At 39.0% G+C, this 27,780-nt stretch overlaps 1 protein-coding gene across 5 annotated transcripts in view; it reads left to right on the top strand.

Annotated features, from left to right (window-relative positions):
- The first annotated feature begins 1,066 nt into the window (after positions 1 to 1,066).
- Positions 1,067 to 27,780, top strand: part of AMPH (amphiphysin) — a 276,775-nt gene continuing 250,061 nt past the window's right edge. For all 5 annotated transcript variants that reach the window (XM_053655127.1, XM_053655126.1, XM_053655124.1 and 2 more), the window contains exon 1: positions 1,067 to 1,274. In XM_053655127.1, the coding sequence (XP_053511102.1) occupies positions 1,206 to 1,274 (69 nt within the window). In that variant the 5' untranslated portion in view covers positions 1,067 to 1,205. The remainder of the gene's footprint in view (positions 1,275 to 27,780) is intronic.

The raw sequence follows: 27,780 nt of genomic DNA, 5'->3' as shown, positions 1-27,780 counted from the left end.
TCTTCCTTATTATTCTCATACTATCAGATAGAACAGAATATGAATAGATTAACTATTGATCAAAACCTTCAAGAACTCTAGGAAGGTGTAGGACAAGTTTATCCCCATTATCCTTACTCCTGCTAAGCATATACAGGAGGGTGCATCCCTATTTAGGTTTCCAGAGGGTTTGCAAGGAGCAACAGGTTAGGAGGCATGGGTCTTACAATGTTGATGTGAGGTAATAAATGACCTGACTCAACATTTCTTGGACAGTGAGTCTATGCCAAGGTCTCTCTCTGCTCAGGGCAGAAATTACAGAGTTCACCAAAGCACAGCACTGGTTCAAAGTAGCTGACCCTTCTCAAAATGGAATCTTCCCACCCATGCCCCAGGTCTTGTCTTAAGGTTAAAGCAATGTCAGCACAGGTCCTTCCCTCCTTTCCTCTGGACCTGCCTCTCTACTGCAGCTCTGACCATTGCACTGACCTGGTTCCCTAGTCAGCTTTCCTGAGCAGTGAGCATCCGTGTAAGGCAAGGCTCAGTCCTTCTTGAACACAGCCACGGTGAGGAGTGCACTCTTTGCCCCAGGGTGGTCCACCTGGCACTCCCAGTAGACCAGCCCAGCCCTAAGAGCAGGTCCAATCCTGCTTGCTACCACATCCCTCAGCCTTTTTCTTCCCCCCCTACACAAACTCGGTCTTAAAAAGAATCCTTGAGCTGCCTCTGGGGTTCTGGGTCTGCTGCTAGCTTTCTCCTTCTGGCCTCCTCCTCCATCACTGTGGTTACTATCTGGCCATTTTGACTTCTGGCTCCCTCCCTCTCTTTTTTCTCACCACACTGGCGAGTGTTGCCTCCGCTCTGTGTTTTAAGCCTGTTCCTCGCTGCCGTGCCCCTTCTTCATAGCTCCCTGAGCTCCGCTGCTCCTCGCCATCTCTCCCGCTGCTCCTCCGCTCCCGCTGCTCCTCACCCCTCCACCTCCTCTCCTGCTCCTCCCCTCCCGCTGCTCCTCTCCTGCTCCTCCTCTCCCGCTGCTCCTCACCCGCTGCACCTCCTCTCCTGCTCCTCCCCTCCCGCTGCTCCTCACCCCTCCACCTCCTCTCCTGCTCCTCCCCTCCCGCTGCTCCTCTCCTGCTCCTCTTCTCCCGCGGCTCCTCACCCGCACTTCCTCACGGCTGCTGGCCCAGCTCCCGCTCGTGCCTCTCAGCCTCTGTGGACCCGCCACTATGGCCGACATCAAGACGGGCATTTTTGCTAAGAACGTCCAGAAACGACTCAACCGAGCGCAGGAAAAGGTCAGAAGCGGGCGGCAGTGCAGGTGGCGGGGATGGGACGGCGAGGGCCTAGAGGGCCAGGGGAGCGAGGGAGGCCTGGCGTTAGCGGGGTCGCGCTGACGCCCTGCCCTCTGCCGAGGCGACTGCAGCTGGGCAGCACCGGGCGCTGCGGACAGAGGCTGCCCCGGAGGCGGGACGCTAGTGGAACACCGACCCGGTCCCCAGAGGCGCGGGGTCTACGGAGTCGGAGTCTCCGGCTCCCTCTCCCCCTGCTCGGCTGGCAGCGCTGTCCACTCTCCCGGCTGACTCTGGGCAGGAGCAGTCGCAAGTGCGGCGGGTCGCCCGCTGTCCGCGAGCTGAGAGCATCTGCCTCCCGGAGCCCATTCTCGGGTCTCCGCAGGGAACTGGTAGGGAGGCGCCCGCAGGTTCTGGCGGGAGATTGCGGCTGCAGTTCTTCCTCTGAGGGTATTTACTGGCTATGTGAGTGCAGCAGAAATAAACAGTTTAGCACAGAAGATACTCCCCAAATCTCTGTTTTGATCAACAGGACCGATCGAGAAAACCAACAGCTTTAATACAGGGCTGTGCAGTGAATCCTGGAGTTCAAAACAGATAATCTGCATGCAGTTTTGTTTTGTTTTGTTTTTTTGTTTGTTTGTTTTCGTCTATTGCTTTGGGTTCTCTGTGTGTGCCCCCTTTGGACGCGAATGTCCTTCTCTGGAAGGTCAAAAGTGAATATGACCTGAATCTTACAGTTCTTCTCTGCACATTTTTTGTACAAAGGATGGGGCTTCATTGCTTTAAAAAAAAATTGGTATTGCACGAGTTGGATTCCCTGTTGTTTTACAAGCCCCTCAGTCAATTGGGCACAGTGATTATTTTTCTCACCTAGTGACGTGCACAAATGGATCCCAGATCCATACCGCACAGCCCTCAGCAGTTGGAGGGAGATCGTACTAGGCACAGGGCTGGCCTGGCTGCCCAGAGACTGCTTGTTATGAAGACATTGCTGGCGCTGAGGTCCTCATTTGTGTTCTGAGCAAAGGACATTCTGCTCAAAAGGTAGTTTGAGAGTTGTACTTGAAAAATTACATCAACTGAGTTTCATGTTTTGTATCAGTCCAACTGTGTTCTCTTCTACATGGCAGGATTTTCCATCCCTGGGGTACCGGGTTTTTTTACTGGCACTTTCCTATTTTACTGGAAGTCAGATTTGCAGTTGCTCACTAGGACAGTGAATTTTTCTCTTCCCAGGCTCAGGCTGCCCTCCACTCCCGCTGACCTAGAAGCTGAGCAGAATAGGGCACCGGTCCCTTTGCCTGTCTGCAGGCTGAGAGACTGGGTCCCTCCCTTTACATGGTACACTCTCAATGCAGTAAGAGGATTGTATTTCTTTTAATATCTACCCAAGCTCATCCTAAACTATCGTGATCCTCTCCCACCGCTCCTTCAGTAGCTGCATTAGCAAGGCTTCCTGCCCATTCCAGTCCCTGATTACTTGTCCAGAAAATAGCCAGGATCTATTGGGATCTGGGATCTGAGCCAGGTTTTGTCATAATTTTTTCATACTTCATTCTACCCACTTGTAGGTATTCTCTCCCTCCCTCCAAGTAATTACTTGAGTCTTTGGTTTGAAGCTTTCCATTGAATCCACTTCCATCTGTGAATGAATTTAGTGGTACAGCCTGCTTTTCACATATTATTTCTTAATCTAGGTCACCAGCTGTTAATATGCCAAAAATAAATGAAAAGAAAATATAATCTATCTTACACAGTATTCAAGCCCTTATGAATTGTTGAAAACTCACTTTTCATTATTAAATCCAAGTGTGTATTGTGATTACAGCTGTGGATGGTGCTCACTCTTTTACAGGAGTTGGGGTGGCGTCTAAGGGAACCTTGCTTGTACAGGGCCTCAAGTGTCCTATTTCCTTTCATGGTGAAAGTTGCTGATGAAAAATGCCTGTTGCACTTGCTTTTAGGAGGTTAAGACTCCAAGAGGCTGAGAGTGTGGGTTCTGCCCCTGGGAAAGTTCTGAGCCCTTCCCAAGCCTGTGCAACACAAAAGGGAAAGTCGCGTGTGGGAATCCAGGTAACAGTCCAGCTAAGCCCAAAGGAAGTTAGCTACTGGGGAACAGAAAGCACAGTATACTGCAGGCTTCATTAGCTATCACCCCCAGTGATGCCTTCTTTTTTCATTTTTGGCCTATTCCTCTTCTCCAACGCACAGACACTCCATTGCAATAACTATATGCTACATATGTTCTTGAAAGTCTTTCTCCTTGCTTTTGCAAACAAATTTTCTTAAAAAAGAGTCTATTCCCTTGACTTTCCCATTATCTGTGCTCTAACAGCTTGCATGATTTTCACTTCAAGTGCAGGAGTGAAACTACTCTGAGAGGTGACTGTGAATTTAAAATACTTTTTTCTTATTAAAAATCTATAAAGCTTCAATGGAGATAGAATTAAATATACATATAAGCTAAAAAAACCCTCACAAAATTAGGTCATTCATAATTCCATTACCCAGAAATTTTACTATCATTTGATCTGTATCCTAGTAGATCTATTTTTAACAATATGTATAGATACCGTATATAAATATACAGTAGACCTGTATATTTATAAAACTAAAATATAGACTTATGCTACAGTAGTTTCCCCTTATCCTTGGTTTTGCTCTCTGTGGTGTCAGTTACCCACAGTCTGAAAATATTAAATGGGAATTTCCAGAAATAATTTGTAAATTTTATATTGTATGCCATTCTGGGTATCATGATGAAATCTCATCTTCTGTCCTGTCTCACCTGTGATGTGAATCATCTTTTTGTCTAGCATCTCAACCTGTATACATGGTATCACAGTGTTTGTTTTCAAGTAACCTGTATCATCTGAAAGTCAGTAGTAGCCTAGTACTATGTCAATACCTTACTTCATCTCACATCATCACAAGAAGAGGAAGAGTGAGTACAATACCATTAGATATTTTGGGAGAGATCACATTCACATAACTTTTATTACAGTATATTGTTATAATTATTCTAATTTAATATTTTTGTTGTTTGTCTCTTTCTGTACCTAACTTATAAGTTAAAATTTATCATCGATATGTATTTATAGAAAAAAAACATAGTGTACATAGGGATTGGTACTATCTGGTTTCAGGTATTCATTAGGGGTCTTGGAATGTATTCCCCATGGATAAGGGGGGAATGCTATATATGAGTTTGTAATCTGTTTATTTCATTTAATAATCATGAACATTCTTTAATACATGTATTTTTTTCAATCAGCATTTTAAATGACTGAATAGTATTGGAATGTATGGACTTTATTGAATCCCCTATATTTTGGACATTTTGTGTTCAATGTTCCTAGTTATAAATACAGATCAGAGAGAAAACTTGCAAGGAAAATGTTCCCAGGCACCCTTAAGTATTTCCTTAAATAAACTCCTAGAAGAATTATTGTTTCAGAAGTACACTTATTTTTATTATAGCTAGATTGCCATTCAGAGAGGTTGTATAATTTATATTCTTACCAGCAGTCAATGAGAAAGTTGCCAACACAGGATTATAATTTAAAACAGTCTTTAGCTATGTCATTGGAAAAAAATTTGTTTCAATTTATTTTATTTGTTTGAATTTTGGAAACTGAACATTATTTTTTGCATTTCTACATTTTTCATTTGCTAACTGTGTGTTTATATTTTTGCTCATTTTGTGTAGTACTTTCTTGTTACTCGTAAGGGCAAAACCATATCAGTCCTGAAAGTTATAAACATTTTTTCTTCGTTTTCTATCTACTGTTTAATTCTTTAAAAGATTATTTATTTCTTATCTATTTTTAGAAAGAGGGGAAGGGAGGGAGAAAGAGAGAGAGAGACATCAGTGTGTGGTTGACTCTCTCGCACCCCCTCCTGGGGATCTGGCCTGCAACCCAGGCATGTGCCCTGACTGGGAATCCAACCGAAAACTTTTTGGTTCGTAGGCTGGTACTCAGTCCACTGAGCCACATCAGCCAGGGCTACCGTTTAATTTTTGATGATTTTTTCCTGATATAGAGAATATTTATGTTTTATCTATATTTGCTTAAATCTATTTAATGATTTTGTGTGATTCTCATATGTGCAGAATTAGTCAGAATCCTGCCACTTGTAAGTATCAGAAAATTCAGGTGAAACTGGCTTAAGGAAACAATGGAATTTTATTGCTAAAAACAAAAATGTGAATTTGCACATATACATTTAAATGAGAATTTAATATATAAATAAATATCTATTAAGCTATATATATATTCTTATACATATGTACCTATAAAATATATGCATTTGTACTATATATGCTCATATATTAACTCATTTGATGCTCTGAGGGAGGTACTATTACCATCTCACTTTATAGATAAGGAAGAAATTAAGTAACATGCCCAAAGTCACATAGTAAATACTAAAGCCAGAGTTTGAATCTAAGTAGTCCAGTGCTTGGATTCCATCACACAATGCTGCTTCTTATAATGATGAAAAGGGCAGGGACAGACAAACTCCAGGCCTGGATGGAACCAGGGCTTCAACCACAGATATCAGGGTTCAAGGGATTTCTCCCATATCTCATCTCTGCTGTTCACCATGTCAGCCCCATTCTTGGGCAAGTAATTCTCTCTTGATGGCAAGATGTTGCCAGAAGTTTTAAGTAAGAGAATGTCTATACAGGAAACTCCTCAGTATAGCTGTTATTGGTTCAAATTTGGCCTTGCAACTATCACTGAAAGAAAAAACCTCCCTGGATGAGGACCAGGCCCATGGGTTGGATTGGGCTTGAGTCACAAGCTACTACTGAAGCTGAGTTGGAGAAATTCCTTCTGGACCATATGGACTGATGGTGGAGGGGGAAAGAAAATCAGAATATAGAATTTATTACACTGGCAAAATAAAAATGTCATTGAGGCATACTTAAAAGACTTTCTTTGCTTCACATTTAATAAGTAATCACATATTTAATAACTCATAATTTAATATTTAAAAAATTTTCTCATCAAATTAATATACATACAGTTTTCTTTAGCCATGCAGAAACTTTTTATTTTGATGAGATCCCATTTGTTTATTCTTTCCTTTATATTCCTTGCTCTAGGGGACATATCAGTAAAAATGTTGCTGTGTGAAATATCTGAGATTTTCCTGGAAATGTTCTCCTCTAGGACTTTAATGGTTTCAAGGCTTATATTTAAGTCTTTTATCCACCTTGAATGTATTTTGATGTATGGTGTAAGTTGGTGCTCAAGTTTCATTTTTTTGCACGTAGCTGTCCAGATCTCCCAACACCATTTGTTAAAGAGGCTATCTTTACTCCATTTTATGTTATTGCCCCCTTTGTCGAATATTAATTAACTGTAGAGAGTTGGGTTGATTTCTGGGCTCTCCGTTCTGTTCCATTGGTCTATGTGCCAGTATTAAATTCAAGAGACAACCAACTGTATGGGAAAACATATTTTCCAATGATACCTCAGACAAAGGTTTAATCTCCAAAATATACAAAGAACTTACATGACTCCACTCTAAGAAGACAACCAACCCAATTAAAAAGTGGGAAAAGGACTTGAACAGACACTTCTCCAAGGAGGACATACAGAACATCCAGCGACACATGAAGAGATGCTCAATATTGTTAGCTATCAGAGAGATGCAAATTAAAACCACAATGAGATACCACTTTACACCAGTCAGAATGGCTATCATAAACAAAGCAACAAACAACAAATGTTGGAGAGGTTGTGGGGAAAAGGGGACCTTAGTTCACTGTTGGTGGGATTGCAGACTGGTACAACCATTATGGAAAACAGTATGGAATTTTCTCAGAAAAATAAAAATTGACCTGCCTTTTGATCCAGCAATTCCACTGCTGGGATTATATCCTAAGAATCCCAAAACAGCAATTTCAAAGAACCTATGCACCACAATGTTCATAGCAGCACAATTTACAATAGCCAAGATTTGGAAGCAACCTAGGTGCCCAACATTAAATGAATGGATAAAAAAAAATGTGGTACATATACACAATGGAATTCTATGCAGCAGAGAGAAAGAAGGAACTACTACCCTTTGCAACAACATGGATGGAACTGGAAAGCATTATGCTGAGTGAAATAAACCAGGGGTTGAAAGACAAATACCATATGATCTCACCTTTAACAGGAAGCTAAACAACAAAACAAACAAGCAAGCAGAATACAAACAAAGACACTGATATAGAGAACAAGGGAACAGTGACCAGAGGGGAGAAGGAAGGGAATTTAAGGGGAAAAATAGGGGAGGGATTTGGAGGAACAAGTATAAAGGACACAGGGACAATAGCTAAGGGGGGTGGAAATGGGAGGGAGGTGGGGTGCATGGGGCGGGGTGGGCTGGGATGGGAGAAATAAATAGAAAACTGTACTTGAAAAATAACTAAATAAAAATTAAAAAATTAATATACATACAGTTTTAAAAACATCAAATATTACTAAGAGACTGGTTGTGCATAACAGTCCCCTATTCTTATTCTCCTTCTCCTAAACTTCCAGTCTTGTTTTCCAGAGGCAGCTAATACTAACTAACATTTTTTAAAATTGTGCTCACATAACTGCTTCTTGATCTATTATGTTTGGTAAGGATAGATAAGGATTTAACTCTTTTAATTTCATCCCTATAATTCCATATCCTTTAGTCATGTAATATAGCAAAAAGTATTAATTGCTTAAGGTTATATTTTTTATTAAAATATGATTTTTATTGAATAAAGTATATAAATCTTAAATATTCAGCTTGGCGAATTTTTATGTATATGGATATCTACATAGCTACCACCCAGGGCAAGTTATAGAACACTTCTGTCATATCAGATACCAATCATCCCTCATGTCTCTACTGTCCTTTGTATTTTTATATTAATAGTTTTAAAATTCCTTTATTGTCATTTCCCTGATAAACATTTTTCATGTACTCATTGGTAATTTTTATATTTTAATCTATGAACTGCCTGTTAAAATATTTTGCCTATTTCTATTTTTTATTTGGGTTGTTTGTTATTTTTCTATTTATTTATATTGTGTTGGTCAAAAAATTCATTTGGTGTTTTCCATAAGATGGCTGTTATGGTGCTCAGTTGTCTTTAACTTCATTTGAAACAATTTTGTTAGATTCTATTGTGATAGCTGTCATATCAGTATGCATTTAAAAAACTTATCAAAATTGGTGAATTGTGTAACCGTTTTAAAATTGAAGATGGAAAAAACAAGCAATATTTTCATCATATTATGCTTTATTACTTCAAGAAAGGTAAAAACACAACTGAAATGCAAATTAGGTTTGAGCAGTGTATAAAAAAGCTGCTGTGACTGAGCAAACATGTCAAAAGTGGTTTGTAAAGTTTCAAGCTGGAGATTTCACTGTGGACAAAGTTCCACAGTTGGGTAGACCACTTGAAATTGATAGCAATCAAACTGAGACATTAGTTGAGAACAATCAAGTTATACCATGTGGGAGATAGCTGACATACTCAAATATCCAAATCAATAAAATTGTTGGTGAAAACGAAATGTGCCTTCTATTTTATGGAAAAAACATACGGATGTTTTGACCATCCCAATGGAATTTCTTTCTATATTCCAGATATGAGTCCTTTGTCAGACTTTTACAAATATTTTTTCTCAGAAAGTGTCTTGCCTTTTTACTTTCTTAATGGTACTCTTTGATGAGCTGAAGTTTTAAAATTTTAAAAAAGATTTTATTTATTTATTTTTAGAGATAGGGGAAGGGAAGTAGAAAGGGAGAGACACATCAATGTGTAATTGCCTTGCCTGTGCCCCTGCTGGGGACCTGGCCTGAAACCCAGGCATGTGCCCTGACTGGGAATGAAACCAGTGACCCTTTGGTTCCTAGGCTGGCACTCAATCCACTGAGCCATACCAAACCAGGGCTAAAGTTTAAAATTTTTTAAGAACTCTTATCTGAGATTAAGTTTTCCCTGTAGTTAATTTTTTATTGCTTATTTCAGTATGAACTAGTTAGAAATGTCTGCTTTCATTTCATCAGATCTGTCAAATGTCTCTCAATATTACCAAAAGTTCAATGTATCAGAACCCATTATTCCCTACCCGCCCCCCACCCCAACACATGACTTTTGGAGTATCTACCTTTTTGCTGTATTCTGGGCTTATTTTTTTCTAGACTTCGTATGTAGCTATTACCTTAGATCTTTCCTTGCCAGTGTGGGGTCGAGGAAGGGACCTCAAGGGTCATCAATTCTGTATTTCTAGGTTTTCAAACAGTACCCTGATATCAGTGTTGTGCTTCATGCTTTCATTCTGGAGTACTTGATGGAACCAGGCCTAGTTTCTCTCTTCTGCTGAATTGGTTCCATTCTTTTGTCCTCTTTCCTGCTAAAATATATTAAATTCTCTCATCCACTAATGATGCCTCTCCTGTTTTTATCCTTACATGTTTATACTTTTTAAAATTTCTTTATTGTCATTTCACTTGGATTTTGGGAGTAGATAGAAATAAACACATGAGGTCAGTTTGTTTACCCAGCCTTTTTACTTAAACATTTAATCTCTCTGTGATTTACTTTTTGTCTGTCTTCTATTTGTGAAATCTCCTGGTATTTGTTTGATCTTAACCCTCCTTGACCTCTATGCAATATTTAACTCCATGGAGCACTTTAAACATTTTTCACACTTAAACAAACATTTTTTAACATGACTAGTGAATAGGGAAACCTTTGGTATGTTATAATACTAACTTTGCTAAACATCATTTTTTTTTTTGCCTTTTGTGTTTATAAGGGGGTTGTGAATTTTGAGGATGTGTCTAGTTGGATATTCTTTGTGCCATTTTATCTGTCCCAAGCGATTATTGTGTAATAGTCTTAGGTGTAATTTTTTCATGCCTTGTATCTTCCTAACTAGAGTGTAGGTGCTTGAGAACAAGGACAAAATGTCTTCTCAATTGTACACATTCACTGATAATGTATTGAATCGACTTTCTATGTTTTGGCTTGTTTATATCCCACTCTTGCAAACACATTGTCTTAAAGAATCTTTTCACATTGTTCTTTCTTAATTTTTATGAAATTACCCTAACGGTTTCACTGTGTATCATTGTCATTTGCACTGTCATTTTGTAAAGGTAGTACATTAAATATAATTATTCTTATGGGTTCTGCACATGGTAGGAACTCCATCAGTATTGGTTTGAACTGTGCTAAATTGTCATTTCTGTAAGTCGTGTGGTTTCTCCTAAAATTGATTGTGTGATATGGTGAGGAAAACTGTTACAGAATAACAGGGGCCCCTCCCAAGGACGGTATACGAATACCTACTGGGCTTGTGTGTCCGCTGCCAGAGGAAAGACATCGCTCAATGCCAGAGATTTGTGAAAAGGAAAGAAAAGGTTTATTTAAAGCTGTGCAGACTTAAAGTAGTGACCCAATGTCCCCATAAAAATATCAAAGTACTTTAGGATAACCACAGATGCCCACAGTGCTTCCTTCTCCCCCTGCCCTAAATTCAGGGTACCGTATCTCAGGAAAAGCAGCACACGTCTGTGTTTCAGGTTGCTGGCACCATGAGCTGTGTTGCTGTCCAGGCAGGATCCCCAGTTAATCCAAAGTCATGTAGCACCTTCTCACGACTTACTGGCAAAGAGTTCTTTCTCCATTCTTCCAGGCAATGTCTCTCCTGCTTCCCAGGTCACACAGCCAAGGGGATCGCCCCAAAGCTGCGTGGGTCCCTTCTACCAAAGCTGCAGGGGTCAGCACTCTGACCAAAAGCGTGTAGCTTTCTTTTTCACCTGGCTGCAGGGGTCTGCATTCTTCTAAAACAGCATGGCTCTCTCTTTCACCTTGCCAAGAGGGGATCCTTACTCTGCTGAAACTGCATGACTCTTTTCAATGGCTGCAGGGGTCTGCACTCTGGCCAAAATTGTGTGGCTCTCTCCTACATGACTGCAGGGGTTCTCACTCTGCCCCAAACTGCATGGCTCTCCTCTTCACTTCGCCAAGAGGGGATCCTTACTCTGCTGAAACCACGTGGCTCTCTTTTTCAATGGCTGCTGCGTCTGGGTTTAAATCCCAACCCCCTCTGCCAGTCCTCCTTTGTAACCCCATTTCTGACTCCTCCCACAGTTGGTTACATCTGCCAGGGCTTCCCTATTATTGCAAGTTTACTGGGCTGCCATCATGAGTCTGGGCAGGTATGGCCCCATGGCGTGGAGCCAGTCAACTCCAAGCTCTCACACAGGTGCTGTCTCAGCAGACCTGCCCTCTAGTTACATCTTGGGTGGAAGTCACTTCCATCCCCCTGGCTCAGAGCATGGCCACAGCTATTTAACATATCTGTGAAACCAGTTAAAGATTATAGATATGTTAAATGACCATTCCAGAGGTTAGCTGCAAAACTGTTGCTATGCAAAACAACTCTCAATGGCCCTGCTCCATTTGTCCCTTCCCCCTGGGGATGGGGGAGGACATCTTAATATTTCCTGGACACCCTGAGCTCTGGACCCCATTCCAAATTCTTTTTGGGAGGCCCCTCTCTTGTCTGTGCCCTGTTACAAAACGACATAATCTTACTTACACCCAATAATGTGACATTTTGTGGGTTTTAAATTTTATATTGTCTTGCTGATGCCCACATTTAGGTTTATTCTCAAAGAGAAACATGTGGATAGTGTTTATGTGTGAGTATACTTATGTTTATGGGCATGTGTGTGTATGTAAAAAGAGTGGAAAGATGAAGATCCCTCTGTGTCCAGGAGATTCTGTCCATGGGGCCCAGAGCCTTGTCAGTACAAGAGTAGCTTATATGACTTTGTTTACATTCAAGGACAGTCTCTAAGGTATATCCAGAGTTTCCCTTTTTCAGATCATCTCAAGACTTTATTGCCTGCTTCTAAATTGTACAAGGTTATATCTTCTCTTCCACTAAGAACATTTTCTATGGCTGTGTTAGAAACTGCCAAAATTAAAAATAATACTTATAAGAATAGTTTCGATGGAAGGTTTCCTTCAAATTTTTTTTAATACTCAAACACATACATAACCATGCATCCTTTTTCTTCTAGCTATGAATACAATAGGGAATCAGAACTATAGGGACTGAGATTTTAACATTAGTAAAAGTTACTATTCTTTATAATGTTGCAGTGTGTGTGTCTGTGTGTGTGTGATTCCTAAGTCATACTTTAAAACTCAGTCTATCTGTGGATTAATACAACTGCCTTAAAATGCCTGAAATACATGTGTAAATAATACGACCCACTTTCATACCCACTTTGGGGTACAAAATTAGATTTCATTTATTGAGTATTCAATTAAGTGATTTCGACATTTCATCCAATATGTCACCAGAGACTCTTATTCCTCCCTGGAGTGATCTGTTCAGAAAACCCATGGTGAGTTTCCCATCTCTAAAGGAGTCAGTGGTTTTTGCTGTGGCCTTATGGAAATGAGTCCCAAAAAGACCCAATAGCATCCCTATGTCACTCCGGTCCTTGGGTAAGCACTATAGTGAACACTGAACACAGTGCCCTCACTTACAGTTCTCATGGTTAAGGCAGAGGCAGAAAGCCTCTCTCTTTAGGGTTATTCTCAACTGTTGTCACTATGCGCTATAGCATGCTGGAGATCCAAATATCTCAGCTCTTTATTAATCATTTCCATACTTGCATTCATGCATGCAGCTTCCTCCACCCCATGATTGCCTGTGGTGCCAGGATCCTTAAGTTAGGAGAGATTTCATCAAAGACTATACCTAGAATTATCCATTTCATTTCACACCACTCCATTCCATTTTTAAGAAATGCTGATGTGGATATATTAAATTGATTTCAACCTTGAAATTTGAAAACCACTACTCTAAAAGAACTCTGGCACACTTTCCTATAAGTTTACTTTCTTTTTCACCATTCAGTCCATCCAAGGATATGGGTATATGGATGTGGATGTGGGTGTGTGTATGTGTGTGCGATCAAGTTTCAAATGAAAAATACTGTGAAACACTTTGGAAGAGGATGAGTAAGGAAGGGAGGGGTGTTTAAAAATGATATGTTCTGGTTTTTAAAGCTTTGAAATTTCTTTTTTTGTTTGTTTTAAAGCTTCCATATACTTTTTAATTTTTTTATTTAGTTATTTTTCAAGTACAGTTTTTTGTCTATTTCTCCCATCCCAGCCCCCCCCCCCCCCGCCCCGTGCTCCCCACCTCCCTCCCATTTCCACACCCCTTAGTTCTTGTCCCTGTGTCTTTCATATTTGTTCCTCCAAATCCCTCCCCCTTTTCCCCCTTAAATTCCTTTCCCTCTCCCCTCTGGTCACTGTCCCCTTGTTCTCTATTTCAGTGTCTTTGTTTTTATTCTGCTTGCTTATTTGTTTTGTTGTTTAGCTTCCTGTTAAAGGTGAGATCATATGGTATTTGTCTTTCAACACCTGGCCTATTTCACTCAGCATAATTTCTACTTTATCATTAAACACAGTTTTTAAATTTTTAAGCCACTTACACTAGGAGCCATCTGAGTAGAACTCCTGAGGAAATAAGTGGGCCTGTGGAATTCTCTGAAGGAGATAACAGATGTAAAGATTTCTTGGGTTGCAGATATCACTTTCCAGACATTCTCAATAATAGGTAACATTTATATAATGAGAAATTCCGTCATTATAGAGCTCAAGGAAACTACCCATGAAAGACTATTTCTTATAAAACTGTATACACAGCATTATGCAGAATTAAAGTGATAGTAATTACAATATCTTGAGAACACATCCATGGGCCAACTTGTACAGTAGAAATGCTGAAACTTCATTCTTATTGATTCAAACTCTAAATTTAAGTGTGGTATTTAAGTAGACATATTTCCTGAACACATATGAGCAAATTTCTTGGCAATTATGTTGGGTAAAGCCATTGATAAGATCTTAGTTTTGAAATATTTGCTTTGCTATAGTCATATCAAATTTGATTATCCCAAAGCTACCTAGAACAGATGTTCAAAAAGCAGAAAACTACCATTTTAGTAATTTCCATCTTTTTCCCATATAGGTAGGTAGTTGAAAGTTAAGTTCAGGAGTGGGAAGAACCTTAAAGTACTTATAATGATTTAATAAAATACACATGGATGCAAGCATAGATGCACTTTTGTTCTGGTAGCTAACATTTCTTGAATAAAGGATGCTAAATTTACATGCTCTAATAATTATGTATTATATTGTGAAGTCAATCTGGTAGACTTCATTCATTTTGAAGAATTAATTCAGTCATTTATTAAGAAGTTAATGCATGAAAAGCACTTGCTAGATACTTGTAATAAGCAGGAAACAAGGGTGTCATGGCTGAACATGTAGACCAGCAAGAGTTGGTAGGGATACAAAACTTTGAACTTATTAATAACTACATAGTTATGAATGAAAAATCATAATGAAGAGTTCTATGAGGAGAAAAAAACAGCTTTTTAAAAAATGTAACTAGGGAACTCACCTAGAGTGCCAAGATTGGACACACCTAACTAAAGAAGGTAGGTTTTAACCTGAGTTCCTAAAGATGAGTTACAGCTAACCAGGCAAGAAGAGTCAGGAATCATTTCATATATCAGTCTCTTTGCTCTTATTCAAAATAAATAAAAATAGAAGCTACAGAATATAGGTATCAGAATCAACAGTTAATATTGGCCTCACAAATGATCTCCTCTACCATTTGCATATTTAATAAGAGAAAGTGAATTCTAATTGGCAGAGTACTACTGTAGTAGAATTCCCTCTACTGTGTGAACAGATTTTTACTCTCACATGTTGGAGGGTCCTTCTGGGGCAAAATTTCCTCTTGACACAGAAGCGGGACACTGATTTAGAGCTGATTTGCCTTCTGAATGATCAGTCATACATAGATCCCTTTGCACAACAGCGGTAAACTCCAGCCCAGTCTGCTTTCATGGATTTGTAGGGTCTCTTACATTGAACCATCAGAAAGTCAAAATGAAAATGAAAGCCCTTATAAAATTCTTAAATGTCACACATCCAGAAAAATTAGTTTGTCTGTAATAGATTTGACTGTGCTTAGATTCCTAACATTTGTTGAAAAAAAAACAGAAAGAGAGAGAGAACACACAGACATGGTTAAGGCTGGCACCAACTTGACTTAATTATGTTGTGGTCATGGACTTGATTATTTTGCAGGCAGTAGTCTTGAATGTAGGACTAATCTGTTTAAAGAGATTTGCAGCTTAGAAATAATCTTCAATTTGACAGAGAATCTTCTGTAGAAGACAGTCTTTTCTTCTACTTAGTAATAGTTGCTAACCGTTGAATAACATAGTTGGTCTTTAGGAGAATATCCCATTTTGTGGTAGCACAGCCCAGAGCAATGTGATACCTCTTCTGCACTCTATAATTCTTGAGTATTTGAGACATTTGTGCAAGAAGTCCTGCCTTTTTAAGCCACATATTTTTTTAAAATATTTTATTTATTTATTTTTAGAGGGGAAAGGGAAGGAGAAAGAGTGGGAGAGAAGCATCAATATGTGGTTGCCTCTAATGTGTCCCCCACTGGGGACTCGGCCCACAACTCAGGCATGTGCCCTGACTGGAAATCGAACCAGCCACCCTTTGCTTCACAGGCCCGCGCTCAATCCATTGAGCTATACCAGCCAGGTAAGCCGCATATTTTTATGGCAAATTACCAACTTCCTGTCTGCTCTTTGATTAGTGGGTTCTTTTCAGATTCTCTAGAAAAATAATGTCCAGACTTTTCTTCTCATCTCTCTAGAAAATGCTTGTGAGTAGGGATCCACTAACATTGTTTCCACTAACATCCAGAAACAATAGATTGGATATGAGAGGGCCCTCTGGGGACTTATATGGACCCATACTTGCTCCTTTTAAGTGTAGAGAATGAAGCTAGAAATCAGGTATCTCCAGAACAATATTTTCTCAAAGTGTAGTTAGGATTATTTGGGGAGGGGAGAATTAAAATGCAGATTTCTGGACCTAGTTACAAACTTACTATAATTTCTTAAATAAGGACTTGGGGATATGCATTTTTAATAAGCTCCACCGGTAATTCAAAAGCTTAATGAAGTTTGTAAAGCACACCACCTTAGAAAAGGGGGTTTTATTGAGATTTTGCAGTGGTTATGAGTTGTTAGGCCCATTTTAGGGTTAATAATATGAAGAGTAAGGCTTTCTACCACCCCACCTCAGTGACATTCTGTCTTCTGACAGAAAGTTTTCTCTCAGAAGATAAAATCAGTGTCCTTATGGAGTCCTTAAAAATGCCCCACCTTAAAACAGCCTACTTAAGTCTCAAATAAATCAGCCAATTTGGAGATGGCTTCATCAAGGGCCAAATGGCTTCTTTATTAGGAATATTTTATAGCATTGAAGGTTGCTGTGTAATCTAATTCTATAAAAAATATGATTTTAGAGTGATGCTGGTTAATGCATCAATCACAAAGGTAGAAAGACCCACTTCAAAAAACTGCTTAATAATTTTGGTAGGTGACAGAAGGAGATGGAGCAAGTTTGGGAGATTTATTTATAATTACATTTATTTTGTCTTTTTTTATGGGGTTAATGGGAATGAGATTGCTTAACGTGACTAGTAGAGAAAGTGGTGAAAACTCAGAGGATGATTTTGGTCTCTTGTGGAAGCCACCCCATTTTCTAAGAACTAGACCATTGGATTCTAAGTTTAATTTTTTTAAAGTATTCTGTTGATTGTTTATATTTTTAACAAATATTGTTTTGTAGTTTTATTATGATGTATTTGTTTTTAAATAATTTTTAATTTTTCAATTATAATTGACATACATTATATTAGTGTACAACCCAGTGATTAGACATTTATATAACTTACTATATGATCACCCTGAAAAATCTAATATCCATCTGTCACCATACATAGGTATTACAATATTATTGATATATTCCCTATGTTGTACTTTACATTCCTAAGACTATTGTAACTACCAATGTGTGCTTCTTAATCTCTTTACCTTTTTTATCCAGCCTCCATTCCTCCACCCCTCTGACAAACCTTCAAAATGTTCTCTGTTATCTATGAGTCTGTTTCTGTCTGTTTGTTTGTTTATTGTGTTCTTTAGATTTCTCATAGAAGTAAAATCATATGGTATTTGTTTCTCTGACTACATTTAAAAATATCTTAACTCTTAAAAATATTTTATATATTTAATTTTAGAGAGAGGGGAAAGGAGGGAGAAAGAGAGGGAGAGAAACATCAGTGTGTGGTTGCCCCTCACATGCCTCCTACTGGGGACCCAGCCCACAAACCAGGCACATGCCCTGACTGGGAATCAAACCTACAACCCTTTGGGTCATAGGCTTATGCTCAGTTCACTGAGCTACATCACCTGAGGCTATCTGACTTATTTCACTAAGCACAACATCCTCTAGGTCCATCCATGTTGTTGCAGATGGCAAGATTTCATTCTTTTTTTATGGTTGAGTCATATTTTATTGTTATGAGTACCCTTTCTCTTTATCTGTTCGTCTATTGCTGGATACTTAGGTTTGCTAGATACTTAGTTTGCTGCCATATCTTGGCTTATATCCATATTTTACATATATTGTAAGTAGTGCTGCAGTGAACATATGGATGCATAAGTCTTTTAGACTTTGTGGTTTTTGTCTCTTCAAATAAATACCCAGAAGTGGAATTGGCTAGGTCCTTCCTTTGTTGTCTCTTGTTATAGCCTTTATTTTAAAGTCTATTTTGTCTAATATAAGTATTGTTACCCTAGCTTTTGTTTTGTTTTCATTTTCATGAAATTGCTTTTTCTATCCCTTTACTTTCAGTTTGTGTGGGTCATTTGAACTGAAGTGGGTCTTGTGTAGATGACATATGTAAATGTCATGTTATGTTATCCACTCATCCACCATATGTTTTTTGATTAGAATATTCAATCTATTTGCATTTAAAGTATTTGCTGATGAATATGTATTTATTGCTATTTGATAATTCATACTTTTAACCTTTTTTCTTCTTAAAGAAGACCCTTCAGCATTTCTTGTAATACTGGTTTGATGGTGGACTCTTAACTCTTTCTTGTCTGGGAAGTTTTTATCTATCCTTTGACTCTAAATGGTAGCCTTGCTGGGGAGAGCAGTTTTATTTGTATGTTCTTGCTTTTCATCATTTTGAACATTTTGTGCCAGTCCCTCTGGCTTGTCAAGTTTTTGTTGAGAAATTAACTAGTAGTCTTATGGGATCTCCCTTGTAGGTAACTAACTGCTTTTCTCTTACCATTTTTAACATTCCTTGTCTTTAACCTTTGGCATTTTAATTATGATATATCTTTGGTGTGGACCTCTTTGAATTCATCTTGTTTGGGGACTCTCTGTTCTTCCTGGAGTTGTGTGTTTATTTCCTTCACCCAGTTAGGAAAGTTTTCTGTCATTTTTTTTCCAAATAGGTTTTCAGTTTCTTGCTTTTCCTCTTCTCCTTCTGGTGCCCTCATGATGTAAATATTGATATGCTTGATGTTGTCCCAGAGCCTATTAAACTCTACTCATATTTTAGGATTTTTTTATTTTTGCTGTTCTAATTAGTTGTTTTCTGTTACTTTATCTTCCAAATTGCTGATTTGGTCCTTTGCTTCATCCAATCTACTCGTGATTTTTTCCAGTGTATTCTTCATTTTAGTAACTGTATTCTTCATTTCCGACTAGTTCTTTTTTCTTTATCTCCACTTTTATGTTTTCTATCTTTCTGGTGAAGTTCTCACTGAGTTGACCTATTCTTCCCCTAAGTTCATTGAACATTCTATTTTTTTAAAAAATTATTTATTTATTTTCACATTTTTTATTGTTGTTCAAGTACAATTATCTCCATTTTTCCCCACCACTCCCCATTGAGCATTCTAATAACAGTGCTTTGAATGCTACATCTGGTAGGTTGCTTGTCTTCATTTTATTTAGTTCTTTTTCTGGAATTTTGTTCTGTTCCTTCACTTGGCACATGTTTCTTTGTCTCCTTATTTTAGTAGTCTTCCTGGGTTTATATAGAACTGCTATATCTCCCAGTCTTGGTACTGTGGCCTTATATAGTGGGTATCCTGTGGGGCATGGTCACTTGAGCAGAAAGCTCCATGTTCACCCTCTTCTGAGCCCCCCTATGTGGGCTGTGTGCACCCTTCTATTGTAGATGAGCCATGATTGCTGCTAGGTCATCAGTGGAAAGGATAGACTCTGGAGTCCATTGGGTGTGAGAACAATCTGAGACCATAGCAGAGAAGCTGCTGTGCAGATGTCCACTCTATGGAGCAGGACTTGCTTCAACAGGACTCTTATGCCTGATGAGTCTGCTACTTGTATATTGCTCAAGGAGGTGCTTTGGTGTGGTCTGAAGCTGGTCACTCTGTGCAGTCTCTTGGGCCTCCTGACAGGTGCAGACCAAGATCAGCTGCTGCCTGTGCCCTGCCTGGGGCCATATGGCAAGAGTTACAGAGTGATCTGCAGATGGTTGCCAGTCATGCTATGCTTGGAGGTGCCCAGGAGAGGTTGAGCTTCAAACTGATGTCCTATGTCACTATTTCCAGGTTTAGCAGGAGATATGGGACATGCTGAGGATAGATACTGTTTGTTTAGAGTTTGTGGATCTTTGAAAGATTTTTAGGAAAGTTTGCAGCAATAGTGAGCCAAAACAGGCCGTTTGTATGGAAATGTCACTGGAAGAGCTTGGGTGGGTCTGTAAGCTGGGTGAAACCAGGTCTCAGGGAATCACCAGAGTATGGTGAATGGTGTTAGCCAGCTTGATGGAGAATCAAATATGGTGCCTATTTGGGCCTTCAGGGGTATGGCTTAACAAAGAAACAATGGCCTCTGCCTGCACTTCCTCTGGGAGAAGAAATCTGTGCCTCCAACTCTTGCCCTCAAGTCATACAGTTGAGTTCCTCCTGTCTGTTTTTGGTGTGTTTTGAGCTGAAGCCCCAGGGCTGGAGCGCAGAGCTAGTGTATCTGAATGAGTCTGTGTGGGGGTGCTTTAATAGGACTACCTGAAACCCTAGCAGCCACAATCTTTGCTGGTTTTCATGGGGAGAAGTTATGGGGACTTCTCTTCGTGGCACTGGACCCGTGGGCTGGGATGCCTAACTTCTCAGGGGGGACCTCGGCAACTGGGATGTCCCTCCCAATTCTTAACCACCTCACATGGGTGTGAGATATAGCTATTCCATGTTTTTGCCTTTTCTATCAGTCTTTATGTGGCTTCTTTTTTATATTCTTAGTTATAGCACTTTTGTTCAGTTGGTTTTCAGGTGGTTCTGCATGATGGTTGTTATTTAGTTTAGTTGTAATTTTGATGTGGTTGTGAGAGAATGCAAGTGTCACATTTATCCCTTCCACCATCCCAAACAGAAACTTGTCTCTTTTTGTATCTCAGTAATAATGACCTCAAATAATGAATTGGGAATTTCCCCCCTCCTGTTTTTTGGAAGAGTTTGTGAAAGTTTGGTGTTAATTCTTTTATTCTGTTGGTAGAATTAACTAGTGATGCAATCTATGCTTGGGTTTTTATTTGTGGAAAGTTCTTTGTTTGTTAATGTCTATTTACTTGTTTTAGATGTATGCAGATATTCTATTTCTTTTTTTAGTCAGTTTTGGTAGTTTGTGTCTTTCTAGGAATTTTCCATTTTATTTACTTTGTTTATCTAATTTGCTGGCATACAATTACTTATAGTATTCCTTTGTACATATTCCCTTGTATTTCTATAAGGTTGATTGTAAGGTCACTTGTTTCATTCCAATTTTAGAAATTTCAGTTTTCGCTACTTGTTACTCTAGCTAAAGGCTTGTCAGTTTTGATAATCTCTTGATGGAACCAACTTTTGTTTTCATTGATTTTTTTCTATTGTTTTTTCCTATTCTTGATTTCACTTATTTCCACTATAATCTCTATTTTTCCTTCTCTTTTCTTTGGGTTTATTAATATTTATTGTTATATGTAAACTTAGATTATTATTTGACAACTCCTTTTTAAAAACAGGTGCTTACAGCTTCAAATTTCTCAATGAATTTTGCTTTAGCTGCATCCTGTAAGTGTTGGTATTTTGTGTTTTCTTTTATCTTAAAGTATATATCAGTTTTCCCTATGATTTATTTTTTGATCCATTAGTTAGGAATGTATTGTTTTATTCTGACATATTGTTAATTTCCCCATTTTTTGTTAGTGATTTCTAATTTAATTCATAGTTGAATAACATATGTTATGTGCTTTGAACCTTTTTACTTTACTGAAGTTTTGTAGTATAACATATGATTTATTATGAAGAATGTTCTATGTACACTTGAGAAGAACTGTATTTTGCTGTTGTTGAGTGGTGTGTTCTGCAGATATGTGTTAGGAATACTGGTTTATACTGCCATTCGAGCCATCTAGTGTAGTTCTATTGCTGTCTAGTGCTGTTCTAGTGCTGTCTAGTACTATTATTGAAAGTAATGTATTAATGGGTTCAATTATTGTTGAATTGTGTGTTCTCTTCAGTTCTGTCAGTTTTTGCTTCATGTATTTTGGTATACATTTATTAGGTGTATAAATGTTTATATTTGTTATATCCTCTTTTTGAATTGACATTTTGTTATTTTAAGATGTTTCTTATGTCTAATAACAATTTTTGTATTAAAGTTTATATACTCTAGCTCATTTTTGCTTACTGTTTGCATGGCATGTTTTTTTAATTCTATTTGTGTCTTTGAATCTAAATTGTGTGTCTTGTAGACAGTATAAAGCTTGATCTTTTAAAAATTTATTCTGCCAATCACTGTCTTTTAACTGGGTATTCAATCTATTTAAATGTAACATAGTTACTGATAATGTATCATTTATGTCTACCAGTTTTTTTCCTCTATTCTTCATTAATGTCTTTTTTTTGTATTAGATATTTTATAGTATGCCATTTTAATTTTCTTGGTATTTCTTTTACTGTATTTTACATTATTTTCTTAGTGGTTTCCTTGGGATTATAATTAATATCTTAATTTGTAACAATCTAGTTCAGATTGATAATTTTAATTCAATAGTAAACAAAACTTCGTTCCTACTGTATATGAGCAGAATGGGATTCAGCTGCCCATGGCTGAACACAGGGGTAAAACAGATTGGTGGGGAAGGTAATAGGTTTTTATTAAAATGTTGTCTAATTTGGGGTAGTGTGGTACTCCCTGGCTCTGGGCTCCTCTTTTCCTCAAAACATAGAAATTCCCTTATTCTCCAAAAGACTGAAATTCAAATCCATGCCCAGAGATCCTCCCATCCCCCCCCCCCCCATTCTTATCTGTCGTTTTGGAGCAAAAGGCTGCTAAGCAGACTGCTCTCAGGCTTCCCCCTCCCTTCGTGGGGTACATGCTGGGTTGGCCGGCACGGCCATTGCCTTGTTGAAGCTTTCCATGTCACAGCCCAGGGCCACTACTGACCACCGCAGCCAGCTGTGCAGGAGCTCTGTCTGTGGATTGGTGCCACAGGCTGCTCCTGCCTCTGGGGCCTGCAAGCCTTCTGGTCCAGGTGTCCATGTGCTGATCTCAGAGGAGGCGAAAGGCACAGTCCAAGACCATCCGTACGGCATGGAGCTTCTGCGCCCTGCAGGCTTCCAGGGCACGTATCTCCAGGGCTCGGCCCAGCGCAGTGGACTTGGTTATGGTTTGAGCTGACCACCAACCAGGTGAGTGTGGGAAACCAGAAGGGGTGAGACTTTGTGTGCCCTGTTTAAATCTCGGACCCCGAAATTCCATGCTCTGAAAGCGTCCTGCATTCTAGTCATTCCCTTGGGCTAGACTGGCAGGTCAGCATCTCCCATGCCGCCATGTTAACCTCCATGGTACACGGGTAGCTGTGACCTCTCCAGCGTAAACTTTGTGCAAGTTTCTTCTGCCACCCCATGCTGTGCCAGCTCCATTGCTGGGGCAATGTGACCCTGCTACACTGGTTTGTTTACCCTTTGCCTGGGAAGCACACCCTCTCCAGGGCTGCCTTGGGGGGTGGAAAAATTGTCCCACTGCACTGCATTGTTAGTCCCACTGCCTCTGGCATTTCCTGACCCTCCCCTTCTCCAGCCCCTGGGCTCGCCCTTGCCATCTTGGGGCCCTTACCCTATCTCTAGCAATCTCACCAAATCTCCTGTATTACTGCATAGTTCCATATTCTCTCCCCTTCTTTGTGTTGTGATTGTCAGACAAATTATATTATATGTATTTTATATCAGCAATATTTATAATTATTGCTTTTTATACTTGTCTTTCAAATAGATAAGATTAAAAGTGAATTATAACAAAATATATTTATGCTGTATTTTACATTTACCTGTGTAGTTATTGCATGTTTCAGAATGTATGTTTTATTAAAATGGACTCTTTATTAAGTAATCAATAGTTCATTTCCTTATTTTGAGTACTACAACAAGGTCATACCAGAAGAGATCTAGTGTTGGCATATTTACTACATATAATTACAGCTAAAAGCAAAGTAATGTAAGTTAGTATATAAACTGAATTAGTCCTTAGCTTTAATATAAATATATACCTGCATTTTGTTAGAATGAATTACTGAGTAAAAGTTTCAGACTCCTTGTAATAGTTGTGTAGCTCTGTGGTTAAGAGGTATTAAATATTACTCAAGACCACTCAAAATACAAGGTCTGGCACAAATAATGCTCCTTTTTATTTGTCCCAAAATCTTTTATTACAAAATCATAAGCATGTAATTCTGTGTGTGGTTCACAGGCCCGCGCTCAATCCACTGAGCTACACCAGCCAGGGCAGCATGTAATTCTGTAACATAACAATATCTCACTCAAGGACACCATATGACATTTTAGGTGAAATGTTCAAATTAAAACTATGAATTATTACATTCATATCATTACCTACCAACCACACTCAAGCAGGTCTTACTTCTACTGGACCTTGTATATGTGACATTATATGGTTTTATTTTCCTGGGTCTCCATAGCTTTTATCATATTCTCAAAAAGATACGTGACCTTAAAAGCTTAAACACTGTGTCTGAAATATTAAGGGACTCTTTTGGTTCAAACATTTACACAAATGTTGTTGAAGAGCAGGGAGGAGAATGGAGTCATTGGCGGACACAAGAGCTACTGATACCCAGTATCACTTTTTTTTCATTTTGGTCTTGGCCCTTCCTTGATCCTTGAAGACTCAGATTAACTGGGTCCCTTGGGATTTACTGCAATTATTGTTATTGTTTCAACATGACTGTGGCACATGGTTTCTATGACTCCAAGTTCCTCATCTCACACTTTTACTTTTTACTTTTTATTTTTTATTAACATTCAGATACACCCACCTCCACTTTCCCCCACCCTATCCACCCCCACTTCCCACCCTCAATTCTAAATCCCTTTGGCTTTGTCCATGGGTCCTTTATACATGTTCATTTATGACCCTTTCCCTTCTTTCCCACATTATTTCCCTCCCCAACTCCCCTCTGCTTACTGTTAGTTTGTTCTTAATTTCAAGGTCTCTGGTTCTATTTTGCTTGCTTGTTTGTTTTTTTAATTAGGTTCCACTTATAGGTGAGAGATCATATGGTATTTGTCTTCCACTGCCTGGCTTACTTCACTTAGCATAATGCTCTCCAGTTCATCTCACACTTTTAAGAGAATTACTTTGATATTTTATTTAAAGGATAATAACATCTTTAAATTGATTTAGTCTTTAGTCAGAGTAGCCTACCTTTTCCCAGTTGCCCATCTCATGGCAGCTAGTGATATGGATGTAGAGGTGGCCCAGGTAAATAACAAGGGACTCTCTATCAGAGGTGCCCAGGGAAAAGTCTGCATTTATCTCCAGAGCACATTAGATAAGAGTCTTTTGGATACGGAGCATCCTTTGTTGGGTAACATAGTAATACTGATGACCTTCCTCTCACCACTAAACACCCTGCTTCCTCAAATTGAGATATAAGGACTTTCAGCACATTTGTGTGTGCCCGTGTGTAACTGCCCCTGAGATGAAGTCACAGAGCATTTCCACAAACTAGTAGTCTCCCCCATGCCTCCTTCTAGTGAATACTTCCTCTCCTCTGCTCATTTTCTCCTCCTAGGTAGGCACTGTTCTGTTTTTATACCCATAGATTAATTTTATGTTTTTAAACTTTGTACAGTGTGTATTTGTTCAACTCTTCTTTCACTCATCATAATGTAGATGAGATTTATGTATACTGCCAAGTGTAGGAGTTCATTTTTTATTCATAAATAGTGCTACACTGAATAATTTCCCATAATTACTTATCCATTTTTCAATTGATAAGCATTTGGTTTGTTTCTAGTATTTGGGTATTATAGATAAAGTTGCTATAAATTTTCTTGCTCATATACTTTAGTGGACAAAAACACTAATTTCTCTTGGGTTAGTACCTAGGAGTGGAATTACTGATTCATTGGGGTAGGCATTATTTAGCTTTAGGAGATAGTGCCAAATAGTTTTCCGAAGCATTGTACCAAATTCATACTCTCATCAGCAATTGTTTAGAAGAGTTTAGAAGGCCCGTGTCTTCAAATGATGAGTTTGATGTTGAAAACTAACTTGCATTTGTTCACTTCTATGTACCCATAGGACTCGTATTATTTGATGAATGAATGATTTTATCTTCATAATTTTTACGTATAATCATAGGAACATTCCTCTCTCAAGACCTTGTCAACATAATTGTGTTTAAATTATGTGGTGAGCAACTGGTCACCTTTTTTACCTCACATGTGCAGAGGAAGTGTACAGATGGTGTCTGTGTACATGGTGTGGGGGAGGATGACTGTGGTAAAGTAGTGTCATGGTGGCAAGGATACTTTGGTGTTCTATGTGCTGCTTCCTTTCTTCTGGGAGCAGTGTCCCTGGCCCACATGAGTGGCTTTACCTACAGGCATATGTAGTTCAATGACTTATGTTGTACATCTCTGAGCTCAAGCATGCTCCAACTGGCTTGGAGGATTTCTTGGAGGCAATCAGAGGATTTCCCTGAACTGTACAATCCTCTGCCGACTAGCTGAACATTTGACTGTGACCCCCAGTCCTTGACTACAGAGTCACATAGCCACTGCCACAGCAACCGCCCCCTACTTTAATCTGGCAGTTTTCCAGTCAGACTTTGAAGTCACTATGTCTTCAGCATATGAGCATCAAGGTCATCTTGGGGAATCTCAATTTAAATTCTCCTTCACCTGGTTGCATCATGCAGCCACAGCAATATAGTTGTGCCCTGCACTGGTGAGTAGGACAACCTGAGATGTGGCCTTTCTGGAATGCTCTGGGGTGTAAGGGCTGAAGTTCTCCTTTCCCTTTGACATGATCATCACTCCAAAGGGAGTGATGGGGAGGAGAGGGGAAAATTGGGACACACTTCTCTTTTACCTCTTTTTCTCTTCCCCATGAGGAATAAGGGTTTTCCTTTTCTTTCTGTTGTATCTTCCTGCCACAGAGCTTGTCAGGCTGTCGTGGTTTGTATTTAGTATTGTATGCTTACTATATGTTAGGCATTGTTATGATCATGCAACCCTCATAGTAAACCAATGAAGTACATGTTCTCATTATTCTTAGTTTATAGCTGAGGAGATTGAAGTTCACAAAGGAAAATATTAGGCACATTGCTTGAGCTTACTTAGCTAAGTATAGAACTGGGATTTGATGTTGGAAGTCTGGTGTTAGAGAGCCCACATTTTCTGAAAACTTCACAGTGCTCTGTATTTTTCATCATTTCAGATAATGTTCTTCTGAAGTGATGAGTCAAAAAATGTGCACTCCTCTTCTAGGCTTTTGGAGACTATTTTTGACATACAATTTTTTGCCCCTAAAGTGGGGCAAATAAGTGTGACAATCACCTGTTTTGGGTCACATGGTAGTTTTATCTCAGTAACTCAAACTACTTTAATAAACTTAATTATAGTCTTGTGGGATCTGGGAAGGAGGTACTGGTAACTTGGGGTCTTGGTGCCTCAAAATGATTTTGGAAAAACATAAAGAGTTCTTGAGTATATGATTTATTTCATTTCTTACAACATGAACACCCTACAAACTCTTTACAGCTCACACTAAATTGAGTACTGGGAGAAGTAAGAGAAAGCTGTGCCACTAAATATGGTCTCACAGATTGGGGAAGGGAGAGCAGAGAGTGAACGTGCAGGGTTTGTCAGATTGACAAAGGGCAGCTTTCTCCACAGGGCAGAGTTTGCCTGAGCCATCAGTGAACTTGTGCATGTTCTGTATCTGTTTCTTAGAAACTTAACATATGCTAAGAATGTGGACTTCCTCTTTATTTAACCTTGCTTGAATAACTCAATTTTGATCTTTTTAAAGACTTTTCCAGAGTCCTTTTCAATTCAGTAAGTTTCATATGATCCACCATAAGAACTGTAGCATTTTATGACAGTTCCTATTCTTTCTCTTGTGTGTGACAGAGATTGCAGGTTCCCTTTTCATTTGGTAATAAAACCCTAATTTTTGCTGGACATATGGTTATCTACCTAAAGATAGCATTAC

The sequence above is a fragment of the Artibeus jamaicensis genome, unplaced genomic scaffold, assembly GCF_021234435.1.
Source record: "Artibeus jamaicensis isolate MK-2021 breed Jamaican fruit bat unplaced genomic scaffold, CSHL_Jam_final contig_924, whole genome shotgun sequence".
Lineage (NCBI taxonomy): Eukaryota > Metazoa > Chordata > Mammalia > Chiroptera > Phyllostomidae > Artibeus > Artibeus jamaicensis.
The sequence above is the reverse complement of the archived record's forward strand: the minus strand, read 5'-3'. Positions and strand labels throughout refer to the sequence as shown.